Source organism: Podarcis raffonei, chromosome 16 (genome assembly GCF_027172205.1).
Source record: "Podarcis raffonei isolate rPodRaf1 chromosome 16, rPodRaf1.pri, whole genome shotgun sequence".
Taxonomy (NCBI): domain Eukaryota; kingdom Metazoa; phylum Chordata; class Lepidosauria; order Squamata; family Lacertidae; genus Podarcis; species Podarcis raffonei.
Window position 1 is genome coordinate 15,603,863 of NC_070617.1, and position 18,762 is coordinate 15,622,624.

At 52.7% G+C, this 18,762-nt stretch overlaps 1 protein-coding gene across 3 annotated transcripts in view; it reads right to left on the reverse strand.

The window, feature by feature from the left end:
• ATG2A (autophagy related 2A) overlaps window positions 1–15,377 on the reverse strand; it is a 37,673-nt gene extending 22,296 nt beyond the window's left edge. For 2 of the 3 annotated variants that reach the window (XM_053368344.1, XM_053368345.1), the window contains exons 1-18: window positions 15,085–15,377; window positions 9,729–9,891; window positions 9,454–9,606; window positions 9,164–9,266; window positions 8,390–8,561; window positions 8,112–8,258; window positions 7,713–7,809; window positions 7,275–7,436; window positions 6,678–6,820; window positions 5,992–6,067; window positions 4,958–5,198; window positions 3,996–4,146; window positions 3,650–3,754; window positions 2,817–2,981; window positions 2,451–2,688; window positions 1,818–1,920; window positions 1,469–1,631; window positions 485–627 (exon numbers count right to left, since the gene is read on the reverse strand). In XM_053368344.1, the coding sequence (XP_053224319.1) occupies window positions 485–627; window positions 1,469–1,631; window positions 1,818–1,920; window positions 2,451–2,688; window positions 2,817–2,981; window positions 3,650–3,754; window positions 3,996–4,146; window positions 4,958–5,198; window positions 5,992–6,067; window positions 6,678–6,820; window positions 7,275–7,436; window positions 7,713–7,809; window positions 8,112–8,258; window positions 8,390–8,561; window positions 9,164–9,266; window positions 9,454–9,606; window positions 9,729–9,891; window positions 15,085–15,255 (2,696 nt within the window). In that variant the 5' untranslated portion in view covers window positions 15,256–15,377. The remainder of the gene's footprint in view (window positions 1–484; window positions 628–1,468; window positions 1,632–1,817; window positions 1,921–2,450; window positions 2,689–2,816; window positions 2,982–3,649; window positions 3,755–3,995; window positions 4,147–4,957; window positions 5,199–5,991; window positions 6,068–6,677; window positions 6,821–7,274; window positions 7,437–7,712; window positions 7,810–8,111; window positions 8,259–8,389; window positions 8,562–9,163; window positions 9,267–9,453; window positions 9,607–9,728; window positions 9,892–15,084) is intronic. The other variant, XM_053368343.1, reaches the window with a different exon arrangement.
• Between the last annotated feature and the right edge of the window lie 3,385 nt (window positions 15,378–18,762).

An 18,762-nucleotide genomic window follows, 5' to 3' on the forward strand; every position in this document is an offset into this window, starting at 1 on the left:
CACAGGCTCCCCACCCCTGCAGCTTATCCCAAGGATGCAGCAAATGTCAGGGACTGCAGAGCCCACCAGCTAGGGTAGAGGATCAGGGCGTGGTGTCAATCATGGCCACGCAGGGCAGAGAGAGAGAGATGCCCAGAAGGTCTTGTTTCGAACCAAGGGAAGGGCCACAAGCTCAATGGCAGAGCAGGTGTCATGAAGGCGGGCTAAGTCCCTGGCAGCAGGTAGCAGTCAGGAAATATGAAAGACCCTGGAGAGATGCTGCCAGTCAGAGCAGACAATACTGGTCTACATGGACAAATGGCCTGACCTGGTCTAAGGCAGATTCCTCCCATTCCCCCGATGGAAAGGACAAATTCGGCTTTCTGAGTACTGTGACTCTTTCCCGCCCCTTGTGCAGAAGAGCCTCGAGGAGGACATGCCCAACTTGCTCAGGGGCTCCTGCTGCCCCCCACCCCCTGGACGCCCAGGCGCACGGGACTCTGACCTGTTGTAGATGCTCTCGTAGAAGTCCTTACTGGGGAGGAAGATGTGCATGGTGGGAAAGGTCACCTCCAGGGCATACTGGGAGGCCTCCAGTGTCTGGCTCTGGAATTCCGCCATCTCCTCGGGATCTCCCGGGATCACCATCTAGAGGGGAAAAGTGGAGGGGCAGCGTGGATCAGAAGCTAGCAGGAAGCTGGTGCCAACGCCACACAGAAGAACTACAAAACTCCCACCCAGGGGGCATATACTGTTAGAATTCCTGCTCCGTGATTGCAGTCATGGGATTGTTGTCTATCACATGATGGTATATGTTTTGACTCCACAAAGTGGGAAGCGACGGAGACAGGATGTTTGTGTTACTGTGTTCCATGAAGTGGGACTATTGTCCTTTGTTTTTTCTCTTTGCTGTCTGATGCTAGAGAGAGAGGGAGCCATGTTGCAGTGCTCCGTGTGTGTTTATATGTAAATAAAGTAGATTAGCCAAAATGCTGAGTTGCTGAGGTCCGTCATGCGAACTGCGCAGACTCTGCGGATCCCTAAGTGTGCCGATGTCTGTTGGCATCCGTCACTGTGATGTTTGGGCTGCAGAAAGCTTTTGAAGCTCCCGAACGATCGACCAGGAGGGAGAGAACATGCCAGTCGGGCATGTGTCTCTACCAGAGTCCTACTCGAGTGTAGGACGAGCTCCTGACACATACATGGAGGAGGGGAAGGCGATCAATGGCTGCTAGCCAGGATGGCTGGGCTTTGCCTCCACAGCCAAAACCTGCAATGGTTCCAGATCCCAGTTGCTGGAAGCCACAAGAAGGGAGATTTGCTCTTGGGTCCTGCTTGTGGGCTTCCCATGGGGGCATCTGGTTAGCCGCTGTGAGAAGCAGATGCTGGACTAGGTGGGCCATTGGCCTGGTCCAGCACACCCCCCCTTAGGTTATTAGCAGCTACACACACACACCCCTCCACCCCCTGGGTCGCTTCACCCTCTCACCTCCTCCGTCTCATACATGGTCCGCTTAGAGGAGAAGGGCGAAGGCTCCGGCTGCTTCAGCTCGCAGGGGCTCTCGGCCGTTGACAGCTCCATCTCTCCGGGCTTCGCCAGGGCCAAGTCCCAGGGAGTGTCGCTGGCCCGAGGGCGGAGGGTCAACGCGATTCTGCCAGGGGAGAGGACAGTGCTGGAGAGAAGGGCCAGAACCTTTGTGGATGTTCCCCCCCCCCCGAATACCCAAGACGTTGGGACAGAGAGGAGGATGCCCTCGCCAAAGCACCACCCAAGCCCACCCCGACTCCTGCAGAGGCTGCTGTAGCAAAAGGAGGTTGCACGCGGAAGCCAGACTTACTTGGGGAGGAGGTACTTCTTCCCCGTCCCTTTGGCGGACAGGTCGGGGGCTTTGCCGACCCGCAAGCACGGCACGGCCAGCTTCTCGGCGCCTTCATACGTGCCTGCAAATCACCCAAACAGCATTAGGGTTCAGATCCCCACTCCCGGGCGAAAGGAGACCCGCGCCAAAGCTGGCACCCAAACCACATCAAACCACCACCACTCCTTGCATTCACAACTTGTTGGGGCATGGATCTTGGAATTTATGTTTATTTACTGAATTTAAATCCCACCCTTCCACCAAGGAAACATGAACTGCTTTGGAGCGTCCCAGGTCCCCTCCTGTCTGAGCTGCAGCAATAAGTGGGAGGGGGTGGAAGCAACTACTGGCAAATAAGACCCACCACTGGCAGCTCTGCAGGGTTGTTGTGTTGCAGCTGGACGAAGAAGTGGGTGGGAGAGGCACTCTTGGGCGTTGCTCCCCTTTGTCACAACAGGGGCATTCCTAGGAGGCTGAATCTTGCATACACAAATGCAACCTTGTACCAGGGGGCGTGCCCACCTCTGACTTGCCCAGATACAGGCAGGGAGAAATCCGATGGGGGTCTTTTTGGAGGCAGGGAGCAGGGGTCCTGCAGCAGCCTCTCCTTACCATGCAGGTCACTGAAGGCAAGTTCCAGCTGGGTGATGCCTGCCAGCCCAAGCTCCACCTGCAGCTCCACGCCGGCCAGGTCCAGGCGCAGGCTCTCCTGCCGCACGGCCTTCTGGGCCCAGGGCCGCCTCTCTGGCCACGGACGGAGGTCTGGGATCGGGAACTGCAGCCTTAGGGTGGCCTTGGGCGCTGCCAGTCGCACACTTGCCTGCCACTTGGCAGCAGGGGGAGAATCTGCCTGGCGCCCAGCCAGGAGCGGGGTGGGGAAGAGTGGGGAAAGAAAACCATTAGAGGAGGCTCTTCCTGGTGGGGGCGGGGGGAGAAGTGGGCGTCGTGGCCTCTCAGTCTGCTCCGCCCCCCACTTACCAAGTGTGCCTCGGGAGGAGGCCAGGCTGGCGTGGAGGGCGTCGTGGCACGGCACAGCAGCGAGCAAAGGCGGTCGAGCGTCGCCAGGTCCACGTCGGAGCAGAAGTCGTCCAGCTCCGCCACCAGCTCCACCGTTTGCTTGGCAGGGACCTTGGCAAGGCGGCTCTGGAAGTACAGTAGCAAGAGTTGGCAAGCTGCAGGCGTCTCCCCAGCAAAAACAAGAGCTTTGCTAACCCAGGTTTGGCCCAAGTCTTAGGTTGCATTGAGGCTCTCCAGGTCCCATCGGACTACAACACCTCACTGCCTTTGCAGCCTTCGGCTAATGAAAGTCAGGAGTCTAAAAACACATGGAAAGCCACAGGCTGGTTTAGACTTGGGACCTGGCTCTGCACAGCTCTCATTATAATTTTATCCAGGTTAACTCTTTCCTGGAAGTATTTTTCAGAAACAAAATGAAACGCGGAGGATTTCTGCAGTTCCCAACCAGGGAGAGGCCTTTTTCTGCTATGACGCTCCCAAGTTATGAAACGACCTTCCCAGAGAGGCTGGCTCACCTGGTGCCTGCATTGCCGCTTTTTGAGCCAGGGGTGGCTAACTTGCGTCCTGCAGGGCAAACCCAGCCCACTGAGACACACTGGTCCCTGGCAAAGCACTTTCCTTGCTCTTCAAGGGTGTTGGTGGGACATAACAGGACACACTCATGCATTTATGGTTTGCCAAGGAAGACGAAGGTTCCACCCACTGCTGCCCAGAATTTCTCCAGCGAGTGAGAAGGGGAAAGAAATTTGCTGCTGGATCTGCGCAAAAAGCCCCCTGCCTGCTGGGACACTCACCTTGGAGGATGAAGGCCGCTTCTCCGAATGCTTGGTTTGGAGACGGGCACAGGGGCGAGGCGACTGGCTGTAGGGAAAGGCACTAGGGGTGGCGAAGACCAGCAGCTGAGAAAGAAGCGAAACCAGTTTACCAGGGATGCCCTCTGACAAAAGAACTCCATGCTCTTCATCAGACAGGCGGCTACTCCACTGATAGTTTTGTTGGTGGCACCAATGCAGCCAGGGCTCCGGGGAGCCTCCAGTTTGTCTTGGGCAGGAAGTGCAAGTGGGCATGTGGGGGGGGGGAGTGAGCAGCACCCAGGTGCCCCCTGCTCTTGCACTCCCCTTGATGGGGCTCAGCCCTCACCTCGGTGTACTCTGGCTTGGCTTGCGTCCTGTCGTCTGTCCACAGGCACTCCAAGATCTCCAGGAGCCCAAAGGATGCATCCCAGCTGAACATGTGCAGCTGCCCAGAGGCCTTGTGCTCGCAGCTGATCTGCACAGCGGCCCCAGTCAGCCTGGAAGATGCAAACAGACACCCAGATCGCAAACGTGGCAAGCGTAGGTGCAGGGAATGTCCCTTGCCTGCTGGCAGCGAAGCACAAAGCGGGGGTGGGGACCCAGGGAGCTTCCGGGTGTGGTTGGACTACAACTCCCACCATCCCTGTTCCAGCAGGCTCTACTCTCATTAAGTCACATCCACTGTCTACTATCTCAGGATAGCTCAGTCGGTTAGAGCATGGCGCTGATAACGCCAAGGTTGCAAGTTCAATCCCTGCAAGGGACAGCTGCATATTCCTGCATTGCAGGGGGTTGGACTAGATGATCCTCAGGGACCCTTCTGATTCTATGATACATTTTTGCAAGCCAAGTGGAATGGCAATCCAGTGGTTCCCAAACTTTTCCAGGCCAATGCCCCCTTGGTTCCTAAACTCACCCCGGGACCTCCCACCCTACCTTGTCAAATGCATTCTTTGCATGACCCACTGAGGAAGATAATATCACAGCGAAACTCAAAACTGTAACAATTAATTGCACATTTATCCAAAATCCAATGAAAACTATTTAGTTTAATTAATTCAACAATATTGATGAACTTGATGCCAGCTTTTCAAAGTCTGATAGTTATTTACACCTCCAGGAGCCGCCTTCTGTCCCCTTGCCTCTTACAGCAGAACCCCCCCCCCCGGTAATCCCATTGCTACTTCCTACTTTGGGAACCACGATTTAAACAAATGTTATAACACAAACACACACCACAGGGCCTGGGCAGAGCACTTGGGAGGGTTGTTTTTTGCTGTGCTCAGGCCTTCGGTTCCCAATACACACCTGACGTTGCTGCGTGGACAGGCCCCCTCAAAGCACTGGCGCAGGGGCTGGAAATCCCGGCCCCCAAAGGCAGAGTCCTTCAGGCCTCCAAGCTGGGAGAAGAAGCGCTGAGCCAGCTGGAGATGTGGGGCCTCTGGGGTCTGGTACAGCAGCGTGAGAGTGAGCCCTCCAATCGTCAGCCGCAGCAACACCTCAGGCCGCTGGTTCTCCAGAGAGGGGGGTTGTGGGTGGCTGGTCTTGCCTATGCAAGGGGGAGAGAGAGAGAGAGAGAGAGAGAGAGAGAGAGTCTTGGAGCAGAAAGACCTGAACTTGGATGCAGCTGCCCCAGAGATTGCTGGGAGAAACTTAAGAAGCTGTTAAACTGCTGGTCCACCAAGTCCAGCACTGTCTGCTCTGGCTGGCAGCAGCTCTCTAGGATCTCAATGAAACAGATTTTTTTAAAAGGAGGTGCTGAACACACCAGAACTTCTGCATACCAAGCAGTAGGTCTCTTCTTTTGTAACACTCGAGTTTACTTTTTTCCTCCTACCCTCCAAGCCATTTTCCTTCAGTGCCACATCTGCTAGATTGTAATGCTGAGAACAGGGACTGTCTCACTACTGATATCTGTAAGCTACTTTGGTAGCCTTCATTTGACTGAAAACCAGGACAAGCTACACCTCTGTAGTGTCACAAGGAATGATGGCTTCTTACCTACAAGCGCCTCTCTCTCCCTTTCCTCTTCCCTCCCTGTTCTTTTCCCCTTGTGTGCCATGTTCCTTCGGATTGTAAGCCTGTAGGCAGGGACTGCCTTGTTTCGACTGTATGTTAGTTAGAGCATTTGTACCCTACTCTGGGAGCCTTTTTGGCTGAAGAGCAGGGTACAAATGCTCTAACTAACCAACCAACCAGTCCGCCCTTCAACACCAGTGGGGGGAAAACACCCCACGGGTCTCTCGCGCCCGCCTCCTCTCTGGCACTACTTGGGCTTATCAAGAAGTCCTGCACAATCCCACCCTCTCCCTCCCATCAATTTGCAATTTAAACCATCTTACTTGGTATCTTGTTGAGGCACGGCAGGGTGGCAGCAAAGGGTGACCGTCCGTAACGCCTGGGACTGCTCAACATCAGCTGTGCAGGGGGCGGGCGGAGTGGAGATGAGAGAAAGGTGGAGAGTTGAGAACAGGGCAAGTAGTTCTGGGAGCAGAGCAGGTCTACCGACAAGGCCGGCAAGGCCATTGGGCACAGGAAGGCAAAAGCCTCAGACAGCAGTTGCTGAGGGATGGCAACAGCACAGCCTCCTTGGCTGTTCGCCTCTGTGGCGTGCAGAAGCGGGAGGGCCCTGTACCCCCTAAACTAGTCCGCAGCCCTCAGGCATGCTGGGATAGGGGGGTGCTATCCTATTGCCAGCACTGAAGTCTGAATCAGCTCTCAGTCTGGCCAGCTTCTGAACATGGAGGGGGGGATGTGTCAGTCTGTCCTTTGCCTTGGGCCAGCTGTGTTAAGTTGCCCCCTGGAAACTTGCGGGGCAGCATTGAAGCTGTGTGCCTGGGCAGCTGGTGATGAGATGGGATAGGGAGCAAAAGAAACACCCCCCCACACGAGGAGGCCTTCCCCTGGGTCCTCCTGCCCAAACTCCTCAGGCAACCAGACCTCAGGCATGACCTGTCCAAGCCCACCGGAAACTTACCCAGGGTCACCCCTCCCTCTGCCATCCCCCACAGCCTGCTGGGGCTCTTACCCCTGGCGCGAAGGGCAGAGCCTGTAGGCGGCTGGTGCCAGCGTCGCTGTGCATGGAGGAGTCTAGGTCGATGTCAGAGAGCTCGCTGGCTGAGCGCACGGAGGTCACGCTGCTGGTCATGGGAGCCATGGAGAAGAACATCTCTGAAAAGGAAAGGAAAGTTGGCAAAGGAAGGGCAAGAAGGAGAGGGCGGGCCTAAAGCAGCCACCAGCTCAGTCCGGTCCGTCAAGTTAACGCGCCAAGACCTTGTCCGGAAACCAAGCAGGAATCAAGTGGGGCTTCATTTCATGGTCGCTCAAACATCAATGGGCAATAGGGGAAATAGCCTTCTGCTACCTGAATCCTTTTAAGAGGGGGAATGCAAGGGATTGAACCTGGCCCTGGTAGATGTACCCAGGATGAAGGAGGAGAAGAGGTGGAAACATAGGAAGCTGCCCTAGGTCCCTGTTCTGACTTGGTCTATCTCACTCAGTACTGCCTGCACTGACTGGCAGCAGCTCTTCAGCCTCTCTACCTGGAGCTGCTGCTATTGGGGGTTTGACATCTGGGATCTTCCTGCATGCAAAGCTGCTCCCCCCGCCCGCCGGCAGCAGTCACCTCCGTTCTCCAGCCCAACGCAGGTCTCCATCCCCTCCAGGCGGGTGGGGCCAGCCCCCAGCCCTGAGTGCAGCTGTTGGCTGAGGTCCTGCTCAATCAGCTTCAGGTCCTCTGAGTCAAGGGGGCGACTCTTGCTCAGCTGCTCCTGCAAGAGGCTGGATTCTTGGGGGGGGGGGGAGAGAAGAGAGAGAAGAGGATTAGGGGAGACCTGCAGGGCTGCAGAAGGCTCACCTGTCCCAGTGCAAAAGTTGGCACCTCCTCCAGGGAGGGGAACAAGGCATGCATGGGTTCAAATGTGCTACCCCAACAGGCCTTGCTGGGCTGGACCAAAGGAGCCACAACAACCCCATCGCTTCACAGCAGGAGGTCAAACCTCTTGTGGGTTTGCACAGTGCTCTTTCTCCATCTCTCCTCCCACCCACGTCACACAGAGCTCACCAGAGAAGTTCAGGGAAGACAGAAGATCTAGCAGGTATAGGATCTGTTGGGGGGCAAGCAGGAGGTGCAGTGACCCCATCTTCCCATCCAGTTCCAGCTGCGCAGAGAGAGGGGGAGAAAGTTCAAAACATGCCTCCTCATGAGCCAGAGGCAGCCTCTGTTGGCAAGCCCCCTCTTCCTCACGGGAGAAAGAGGCAGCGCAACCGCCTGCCTGTGCAAAGGCAGCCAAGGCATTGGGGGGGCGCCTTCTTTAAACTTCTCCACGGGGGGGGGGGTGCAGCTGCCTATGCCTCAGCAGAGCAGTCCAACAAAGCCCCCCAGCTCACACAAGGCATGGCTTTCCCATGCATCAGCTATTCGCTGGATGGCTGCAGAACCTCAGGCACCGTTTTAACTCACCTTGGGCCCAGGAAAGGCCTCGTTCTGCTTCAGCTTGATCCTCATCTCCGTGTATCCAGAGCAGCTGCCAATCTGAAGCAGAGAGCTGGGGGAAGCCTCTTCCTCCTCTGCCTCCTCCGCCTGGGACTCTGAAGACTCGGCAGCCCCCTAGCGTGGAGGGGAGAGACGAGGCAGTTCTGAACACAGGGAAGCCCGCAACACGCACCCTCCTCACCCCTCGGTGGATGGGAAGCCCAAGACGGACAGAATACTTTGACAGCCCCCCTCCCGGGCTGTACCTTTGGGACAGGGGACGATGGCATGTGGCCGCCCGCGCCACCCGCAAACTCCTCATAGTAAAGCAGGACCCCGCTCAGCTGCAGGATCTTGTGCACAAACGGTGGCGGCTGGTGGATGTCTACGGTGATTGCCTGCCCGGGTTCCTTCACGGCTTCGTCACAGTAGTCCAATCTGGGGGGGGGGGGAGGGAGGGAAGGCAGCAGACAACCAAAGCATCAAGAACTCAGCTGGGGGCAGAGAGGGAACAAGCAGCCCTCAAGCAACCCTTTGGTGATGGCTGACCAAGCTCTACCTACCTGGGGAAATCACTTCAGCTATTCTGTCTTCCTTGTCTTCTTTCCCCTCTCTACCCCAAAAGGGCTGTATTTCAAACCATGACCTTTCTGAATGTCTGCTTAGTCTTGAGAGGTCACCCCCTGTTCCCCTGCTGCTATAAATGTGCTGTTCAGCTACGTTAAAATCATATACACACATCAATTCCTGCTATTTAGGCTGAAAGGGACAGCCTCTCCCACAGGGTTTGTGTTCAAGAGAGACGCTTGGGCAGGGCTTTGCAGGGGGGAGGAATCCTGGGGTTTTCTACAAAAAGTGGGAGGGAGAACCCCACAGGACAACCCAATAAGGATTGAGAATGGGCGGGGACAGAAGAGAGAGGCGGGAATGGAAAGCCAGGTGGGGAGGGGGACAGAATGGAGGGGTTGGAATCCTAAGCAGCAGGAGCTCCTCCCCCTCCCTACCAATAAAAAGCACCTGAGCACCTTAAAGCCAATTACCTTTTGATGTGCATCTCAAGGGCCACGCTGCCCTGTGAGCCACTGGGCACATGCTCCACACGTATCACAGTGTCCAAGAAGGTGACTTCAATCCTTCGCAGAACTGGCAGACAGCAAAGGAGAACAGGGGGTCAGAAGCCTGGCAGGCAGGTAAGGGCAAAGGGGGGGACCTCCCTTCCTTCAGTCCTGCCTGCACCCCTTCAGGAACAGGCTGTGGGGAGTGGGAATAATCCCACTAGGAGCTGCTAAACCACCAACGGCCACCCGTTTCCCCCTGCCCAAGGACTCACCGGTTTCAATGGTTTGGGCAAACATCTCGAGCCCCTCCAGGGGCTGGGGGGTGTCTGAGGGCTCCTCGGCCTGCTCCTTCAGGCACTCCTGTGCCAGCTGCATGCTGGTGGTCATGCATGATGCCCAGCTCTGTGACTCGGAGCCAGGGGCAGCTGCAGGAGGGCAGAGGGAGAAGAGAGAGCCACCAGGTGAGGCAGGCAGGAGGCTGCCCACTTGCCCACCCCCAGCTTCCAGATCAGTACTGTCCCCTCTCTCCCTCTCCTCCGGTTCTCACCAGTACGATACTTTGGCCGGCACGTGATCTGCAGGCCGCTCACTTCCACGGTGCAGTTCTCTGTGACTAAGGCGGACCAGGGGATGGTGACGGCGATGCTGTCGATGAAGCCGTCGACGATTTCCAAGGGTGCTCCGACGGACTCCAGGAACTCGTTGACGGACTGCAGCAGAGAGAGAGACAGGGCTGGGTTGAGGGAGCAAGGACTGGCCCCGTGAAAGGCTAACCAGCTTCCCATGGATACAGTTCCAGGGATACAGCCCACAAGTATTGAGTGGGGTGCGGGGGGAGAGAAAGGATTGTGGTTATGCAGCAGGGGGGTGCAAGTGGGGTCCCATAGATGTACCCACACAGCACTGGAAAGGTAACTGATTCCATAGCTAAGGGCTGGGGAATCCTCTTCCAGCCTGAGGGCCACACTCCCTTCTAGGCAACCCTCCAAGGGCCACATGTGGGGCAGGTGGGGCCAGAGGCAAAAGTAGGTGGAGCAACAAATGTAAATTTTACCTCTGGGACACAGGCTACGCTCTACACCTACTTGCACACCGTTCTCCATCCAGACAAGCACAAGACATGATAAGGGTTCATCTCAGTCAGGCAAGAATTCTCAAGACTGGGTGAAGCAGACCCAGTGAGGGCTATGGCCTCGGAGAGGAGGGGTGGCCTGAGGTTAGTTCTCCAGCCTTGATATAGTGCCATCACTTTGCCAGCTGCTTTGCAGAGTCCCTGCCCCAAGGAGCTTACAATCTAAAATCTAACACAAGGGAGATCAGACAGCTGAAGGAGAGCGAAGAGGAGGCAGGCAGGCGTAGGCTGTGGGACTCCCTCCCCACAGAGGTGTGTCTGGCACCTTCCAATATGCACCTCTTTGCCCTTACCTATGACACCTGAGGTATATCTTTTTAGGACCCACTTTGTTTCTGCAATTGTATGTTGTTTTAAACTGTTTTAAATACTGTGTTTTAATGGTGTAACTTCACCTGAGGGTAAACACCTAGTAATTAATAATAATAATAATAATAATCAGGATGCATGTGTGGTTATTTCATTTGCTGCAGAGTATAGAGAGCATAAGGGCTGTAGAAAAGGGTTCATGGAAAAGCTTGGTTCTGAAGAGAGATTCAATCACACAGGTGGTGGGGCTGTCCCAAAAATACAGGGACAGGGCAGAATATTTTGCAACCACACTTAAGAATATTGTTCACAGTTCAGATTGCATCACCTAAAAAACAAAGATATTGTAGAGCTGGAAAAGGTTAAGAAAAGTTGAAGGGGATGGAGCAACCTCCCCTGGGAGGAAAACATTGCAAAAGTTGGGCTTTCCAGTGTAGAAAAAAATGCAAGTAAACAAGGAGGATAAAATAAAGGTTCATAAGATTAAGTGCAGGGTGAAGAAAGCGGATAGAGATTTTCTCTCTCTCTCCTTTTCTTACCATAGCAGCAGAACACAGGGACATCCAGTGAGGCTGAATGTCCCTGAGATTCAGGACAGATAAAAAAGGAAGTCCTTCACACAGCGCACAGTTAAGCCATGAAGCCCCCTCCTGCAGCAGGCAGTGGGGCCACCAACCTGGATTGGCTTTAAAACAGGATCTGACAAATTCATGGAGGACAAGAAGGCTATCTGTGGCTACCAGGCATGAGGGCCAACGCTCTGCCTCCAATGCCAGAGGCAGTCTATCTCCAAATGAAAGTCACACGAGAGCAAAGAGTGTTGCTGTTGCACCCAGCTTTGCAAGCTTTGCAGAAAAATCTGTGTGGCTACTGTGAGAACAAATGCCTGATCCAGCAGGAAGGCGGTCTTCATGTTCCTATGTTATTATTCTCCTGACAGCAGAGATGCCCTGGATAATTCCCCTGCTCCCCCCCCCCCAAGCAGGCTTTCCTTGAGAGAAAACAGGCCGGGACTTCTGCAGCTGTGAGTCTAGCATCAGCCATGCCAGTGAGGCAACAGCAATGACGTGGTGAGGAAGCATGTGAGTCCAGGAGACAAACAAGCCAGAATTCCTCAGGCTACTTGATACCTCCCATCCTGTCTTGCTGCTCCAGGAAGCTGCTGAGATCCACCGGGCAAGAACCCCCCTAATCTCTCTATCACACACCCTTGGGGGCACTCCCCTGTCTAAGGTTCCTTTGCGAGGGAGGGCTGGATATAAACAAGAAGAGGAATTTGAGGGTTGCAGGATTGCCTCTGAGCCAGAGGAAACTGCCCCAGCAGGGAGCATCCACATCACCCTAACTCTGCGTCCTGTACTGAAGCAGAGGCGGAGGGGGCTTCATTCTAGATTGCACCCTAGCAGGAAGATGGGGCAGGGAGGGCTGTGAAGCAAGTGGGAATAGGGCCCCAAAGGACCTAGGCCTCCCTAAGCCACCCAAATTCTGCTTGGGCTAAAACAGGCAGGCAAGCTCCCTTCAGCACAATCTTGTGACTTCTTGCAGAAAAGCTAAGAACAGGGAGGAGGAGGTGTGGGGAGAAACTGGGGGAAAGATGTGAAAGGACAGCAGGGGAGCAGGAGGCAGTGACTTGCGAGGATAATTATAGACAGCTGGCCTTTCTCCAGAGCAGGATAGTGGATCACAGCACCAACAGCCTGGGGAACAGCACCACCTCCCCACTCCATCACAAGACAGGCCGACGACAAGCCACAGCCGCCTACTTCAGAGGCTTGTTTGTTCTGGAGTAACAACCATCCTCCCCATTTGGAGGTGTGGGGTGGGGAAACCCACTGATTTGCCACCAGGACTGGCCAAAGGGTCTCAAGGGGAGTGATCACACCTTGCCTGCTCCATAGACTGGCAGAGAATTCCCAGGGAATGCCTGCATGCAGAGCTTCCTTTTAGGCAGATCCCAAACACTAACTTCCTTGTTTACATGTCCCCTTTCATTTGAAAAAGAATGAGACGGTTCTCACAATGTGCTTCCAACAAGATGCCCATTTGCCTGAGATGGGAGCAAACAATGGCTGAAGGCTGGTCAAAAGCCAACCTACATGAGCCTCGGAGTCCCTTCCAACATCACGGTTCTAGGATTCCTGCCTTTAGTGGCCGCCTTACCTGGGCTTCCTATTGTAGTGCAAGCTTTCCCCCGTTTAGCACTTGAGAAGCTGGGTCATCTGCACTCATGCACCCACTGTTCATCCCAAGCCCTCCATCACAGCCCACAGCCCCAAATGCCTCTTGAAAGGCTGGAGCGAAGCGGGCTGCATTACAGGCCAAGACACCTGGTTACAACAAGGCAAGATAAAGTGGAGGTGGAGAGGGGCAATTAGGGTGCTGCCTCATGCCAAGCACAGTACAGCATTGTCAGCCTGGACAAGCAGTGGCTATCGGACAAGAGTCTTTTCTGGTGCTACCTGGAAATGCCAGGGATTGAACCTGGGAGATTCGGCATGGTAAGGAGGAGCCTGGCCACCAAGCTGCCATCAATCTGCCTAAGCCCCATCCCCAGTTATCAAAGGGTCAAATGGCAGACATCACTGAAAAGAAGCCAGAAGTCTGCTCCACTGCCACTAAGCAGGGCAAGGCTGGCTGTGCTCAGCCACCAGCAGGAAAAACCTAGCAAAACCTCAGCCCAAAAACAACCTGTAGAGGAAGCCCAGAGCACATTCCTCCAGGAGAGTGCCCCACTGCAAGGGTGGTGGGGCAAGGCCAGCTCGGACACTGGGCCTCAGCAAAAGACATCAGCTTGCATTCGCTCCCCCCAGCACTGCACCTCCGAACAGGAGACACGGCATGTGGCTTTCCAGATGTGTCTGGATTGCAACATCATTCCTGGACATTGGCTTTGGCGATGGGAGTCAGGAGTCCAAGGCCACTGGGAGGGCCCAGAGATGCCCCACTGCCCTAGCCACAAACCCCATTCCTGTCCAAATACAACAGGCACCCATTATATCTGCAATTTCTGGAAAGAGTTGAAGACATTTTCATTCAACAAGCATTCCCAGCTGGATAAATGGGTAATTATCACTTTGTTAAACTTTTAGTCTAGCTTTAAATATGTTTGTTGTTTTTAACTGTCTTATGTAATTGTAATAATAATAATACGTAATAATAACAACAACAATCTCCGTGCAGTAAGGCAGGCTGTCCCTCTTCCTGCTCAGAGGATAATCTGGCATTGTCAAGACAATGGTTACATGTTGAAATGCTCAAACTGGTTGTTGATCTACCTGTTAGTTACCTTATCGAGAACTCATGTGCTTCTAAGAGGAACTCCCTCCCTCCCTCTCTCAACAACAGCAACAATGGCTGGTGGCACCTTAATAGTCTAATCAATTGTATTATGACAGAAGCTTTTGGCATACAAATGCATTATTAATACTCATAACAATTTCCATTTTGCACAGAATTCTAGACCCAAGGAACTGAAAAATATGAAGCTTGTCATACTATACTAAGGCTCAATAGAAAGTATTTTTTTTCACCAACATAGCAAAACAAAACTAGGCCCAAGTAAAATAAAGAGAAAACCCTGCTGGCTCCCAACATCATTCCACAATGGGGAGTGGGGAGACTCACCCCACACCTACCCCAACCCCAGCTAGAGCAACGAACATAACTCTGGAGGGAAAGCCCACACTTTTAGTGGGGTGCTTCCTGGAGCCCACTAAAGAAGAGGCTCAGTGTGTTCTACAGAAAGCCAGTGTGGTGGTGTTGTATTCTTATTAATTACCTGCCCTTCACTCTAAGGTCCCAGGGCAGGTGTCAGCTAGGACTGGGAAGACCCAGGTTCAAATCCCAAATCAGACACAAAGCTCACTAGGTGGCCTTACTCCAATGCACACACCTTCCACCTAACCTGCCCCACAGGGCTGTTGTGAAGACAACATGGGGTGGGGAAAAACTTTGGGGTCAGTCACCCCATCTCACCGGCACTCACACTCCCTTTCTCTAAGCCTAAACCTGCCCTACAGGGCTGTTGTGAGGATAACATGGGAGGCTGGAGAGACATATGAACTCCTGGGCCAGCCACCCCACCTGAGGTTTACTGTGGGCAGGAGGAAGTGCCCCAGCGATGCCACCTTATTCTCCTTGGGAAGCCCAGTTGGCACGACATATTATGGGGCAGATATTTATAACTCATAACAGGAGGACGCCTGACCGAGGAAGGACAGCCAGGTAGGCCGTGACAAGCGGGGCGACTGCGACTGGAGAGCAAGAGGCAGCCCTCCGCTCAGCCACAGCCACCTGCAAAGAGTGAGGGGATGGAGTGCTTTACCGGTGGGACTGCCTGCCTGCCTGGGGTACCCTTCCTGGCCTGCCCTTCCTCCCACTCCCGGGGGTGGGGAGGCCCAAGAAGGCCGGGCTCGAGGCAGAGGCGGTCGGGGCACCCTCCCTGGGGCTTCGTGAGCCTCACCCAGACGTCGAGGTGGATGCGGCTGAGCTTCCCAGCGCCAGCGTAGAGGTCGAGGCTGAGCTGCTCCAGCCCGAGCCGCTCCTCTAGGAAGTGTCCCAGGTAGTGCTGCAGCAGGTACCGGCAGGCGCGCTTCTTGATCGAGCTCGACCACGGGAAGAACCATCGCGACATGGCCGGCCCCGGCGGCCTCTCGCCCGGCCGCCACGATCACTTGACGCCCCGGCTCCGCGCCTGGCTTCTTTGGCCCCCTAGGCCCGGCCCCGCTGGCGGCCCGGAGCGCTCATTGGCCCCGCCGCCCTCCTGCGCTCGTCTCATTGGCTCGCCGCGCAGTAGCGGGGGGTGGATGACGTCGCGCTCGGGGCGGGGATAAGACGCGGAAGGGGGAAGAAAGGAAAACACACAACCCCCCGCGGGGCGTGATATAAGTCCCCGTTGTGGAGATGCGCAAGCGCGAAATAAGTCCCCGTATCTCTGTACAAGAGAAGCTTAACAGAGTAACCCGCGCTTCTTTGTGGATAGGCAACTTCCGGGAACACTTCCCACGCTATACTTTACATTCATAAAGGATGTAAAAATCAGTGAGGGACGTAGGGTTTTCTTTATATTGGTGTGCCTCAAAGCAGAGGTACAACCTAATTTCACTATACGCTGCGTGGAGAAGGCCTTTCTTTTCTCTGCCCTGAACCTTCCAACATTTAGCGCCTTTGGATGTCCTCAAATTCTAGAGCTCCGAGAGAGGGAGGAAAGCTTTTCTCTTATCGCCTTTTTTTTCCCCCGTCGGCATTTCTGTCAAATTTTGCCATGGGAAGGAAAATAGACCGGAAACAGGAAGTTGTCGCTTTTTAAAAAAGCGCGGGAAACAGAAGCCTCAGCCATCTCTATCATAATCCGCATCTCTGATCTGTGACTGCAATAAATTGATTCATTCATCGCTTGCGGGGAGGGAGTTTCTGTCAGTCGCCTCCGGTCACCTCTTGGCTGTAGGCATAGCCAGGATATTTATTTTAGGGAGGAGCAGGGTTTATAGGTTTTTTTGGGGGGGGCGCAGAACCGACGGAATTGGTCAGTTAAGTATTTTTATTTCCTCACTTGATTTGGGGGGGGGGTGAGGAGGAAGCCAGGCAGGGCAGGGGGGCAAGCTGTGTCCCTCCCCATCAAGTAAGGAAATAAAAATATTTAACTAACTGACCAATTGCGTAAGTTCTACGCCCCCCCCCTAAAAAGCAGGAGCTGTCACGTGAGGGAATGGGGTGTCACACGAAGGCTGCCTCTTGCTTGCCGGTGTAGAATAAGGGGTGCAGCGTGGAAGGAAGAATCAGGTTTATGAAATGGGCCCTTCTGAAGGGGACGCATTAAAAGGATCCCTTTGGGTTAGGCAGAGAAAGAAGATGCTCTTTTGCCGCAGCCGTGGCCCTTCCTCAGTTGTCACTAGCCCAGTGTTTCCCAAACTTGGGTCTCCAGCTGTTGTTGGGTTGTTGTTTTTTAGACTACAATTCCCATCATCCCGGATCACTGATCTTGCTAGCTAGGGATGACGCGAGGTGTAGTACGAAAACAGCTGGCAACCCAAGTTTGGGGGGAACTGCACTAGCCCAAGCTTCCTGGAATATTGTGTAGGTTTTCTGGGGGAAGGACTGTGTCCTTATTTTAATTCCCCCAGGAAAGTTGGAGAGAGCAATAAAATAGCTCCCCCATCACACAGTAGTGGTGGCACCATGGGTAAAAAAAGAATACAGTATGCCTTATAAATAGGACTAGGGTGGGTGGGGAAGCCTTGCCCTACCTATTTCATATGAAAGGGGTGAGGGGTGTGTGCTCCCTATTCTAAATGTATTTCCTCTGAAGTGTCTTTTCAAGTAAGCAATTTGGAATCACGGCAGAATTTCTGGATTACGTTTCACCTATAATTTGTGAGTGGAAAGTGCTTTTTCTTGAAGGTTAAGCAGTTGGGTAGGGAAGCAAGCTGCGTCTCTTAGGGGGCACTACTTAAATTTAAATTTCAAAGGGATTTATGGTGCTTATGATTAATTTTCATCTGTAGACCATTTACTACCTGCTCATATCCTCATTATGAGTAAAACAACTAATTGCTTTATGTCAGTGAGTAAAAAAAGGAAGGCTGAAGAGGCAGCAGAAAGTACTGACTCTACTTCTGATCCTTGTTTAAAACATCACATCTTAAACACACTTTCTTGTTATAAAGACGTAACAGCCAAAGTGTTTTGAACTGCTTATAAAGTTGCCAAAGAAAATCAAGCATTTAACAACTTTGAAGATGAAATAAAGTTACAGGAACTTAATGACCTAGATATGGGGTGTATCCTTCACTCTACAAATGCTTGCATCAATATTGTAAACCATATTGCAGATGAAATGAGAAAAACATTGATAAACAACATAGTGAACTCTTAAGAACAAAATGTCCTTAATTATTGATGAATCGACAACAGTGGGTAACAGAACAACTTTGATTGTTATTGTTCGCGTAGTTCTTCCCAAAATTTTGGCTCCAATAAGTCTTTTCCTAGATTTGATTGAGTTTACAACAGCAAGATGAATTTTAAGCTCATTAATCACTCATCTTGAGTGCCTAGGAATAGCAGAAGTTCAAAAGCACTAAGCTCCACAAAAATGACATTCAATAAGTTCATTTGCTTTCTATGAAAGTCTGAAAGAAACTCTTAGAAAGTGTATACTTGAAGGAAATGATGCTGATTTGCCTGGATGTGCCAAGGTTTTCAATTCCAAATATTGGCTTAGAAAGCAAAAAAACCTTTGGTGAAACTGAAATCAGAAAACCAGCACAAAAGTTTCACTTAGATGAAAGGGAAGCAATTCATGGCTTTCGTGAATATCTTCAAGAAAATGTCGTCCTGGACGAACTACTTCCTCTAAAGCACGCTTTAAGCACAATTTTAATATCTTCAAGTGAATGTGAAAGGATTTTCTTAGGTGAATCTTACAGTAACTTCATCAAGATCGTCTCTGTTTACACAGACAACTTCATCACTGATGTTCATCAGGATGGTAGGACCTCCTCTTATTCGGTCCAACCCTACCAAATATTTGGCACCATGGCTGCTACAAGGCCATCATTCTGCAGTTGATACAAAAAGCAGGAAGCTATCTAGAAAAGACGATGGTACATCAGAGGATATGTTAAAAGTGTGGCGCTTACTGTAACAACTTCATGGTGAGTAGAGGCACCTTTTTTTTCTAGAAAAAAACACTCCCCTTTCTCCATGCAGGATTTTATAAAATTCTATAGTGTTGCCTCTTACTTTTCATGTTGCTCCTCACCCAGCTTGCTCAGTTCATCTTGCAGACTCCCCTTGCTGGGCTGCTCTAAAGTTCTGCTAGGCCTAGATCAAGGTGTTACTATCTGTATATATAAAGCCCTTAACAACTTGGCATCGGTTTATTTGTGAGATCGCCTAACCGCACATATGCCCACTCAGCTTGTTAAATTGACAGGACTGTCAATGGCACAGAACTAAAAGAACTCGGTCTTTTAGTGTGGCACCACTAACCCACTGGAACTCCCTGCCTATTGATATATCAAGCAGGCACCTTCACTGTCCCCTTTTTAGTGCCTGCTAAAAACATTTTCATTTAGGCAAGCCTACCCCAGTTTTTATTGGTGATAGGTAAGTGATCACTGTACTGAAGCCATGAGGT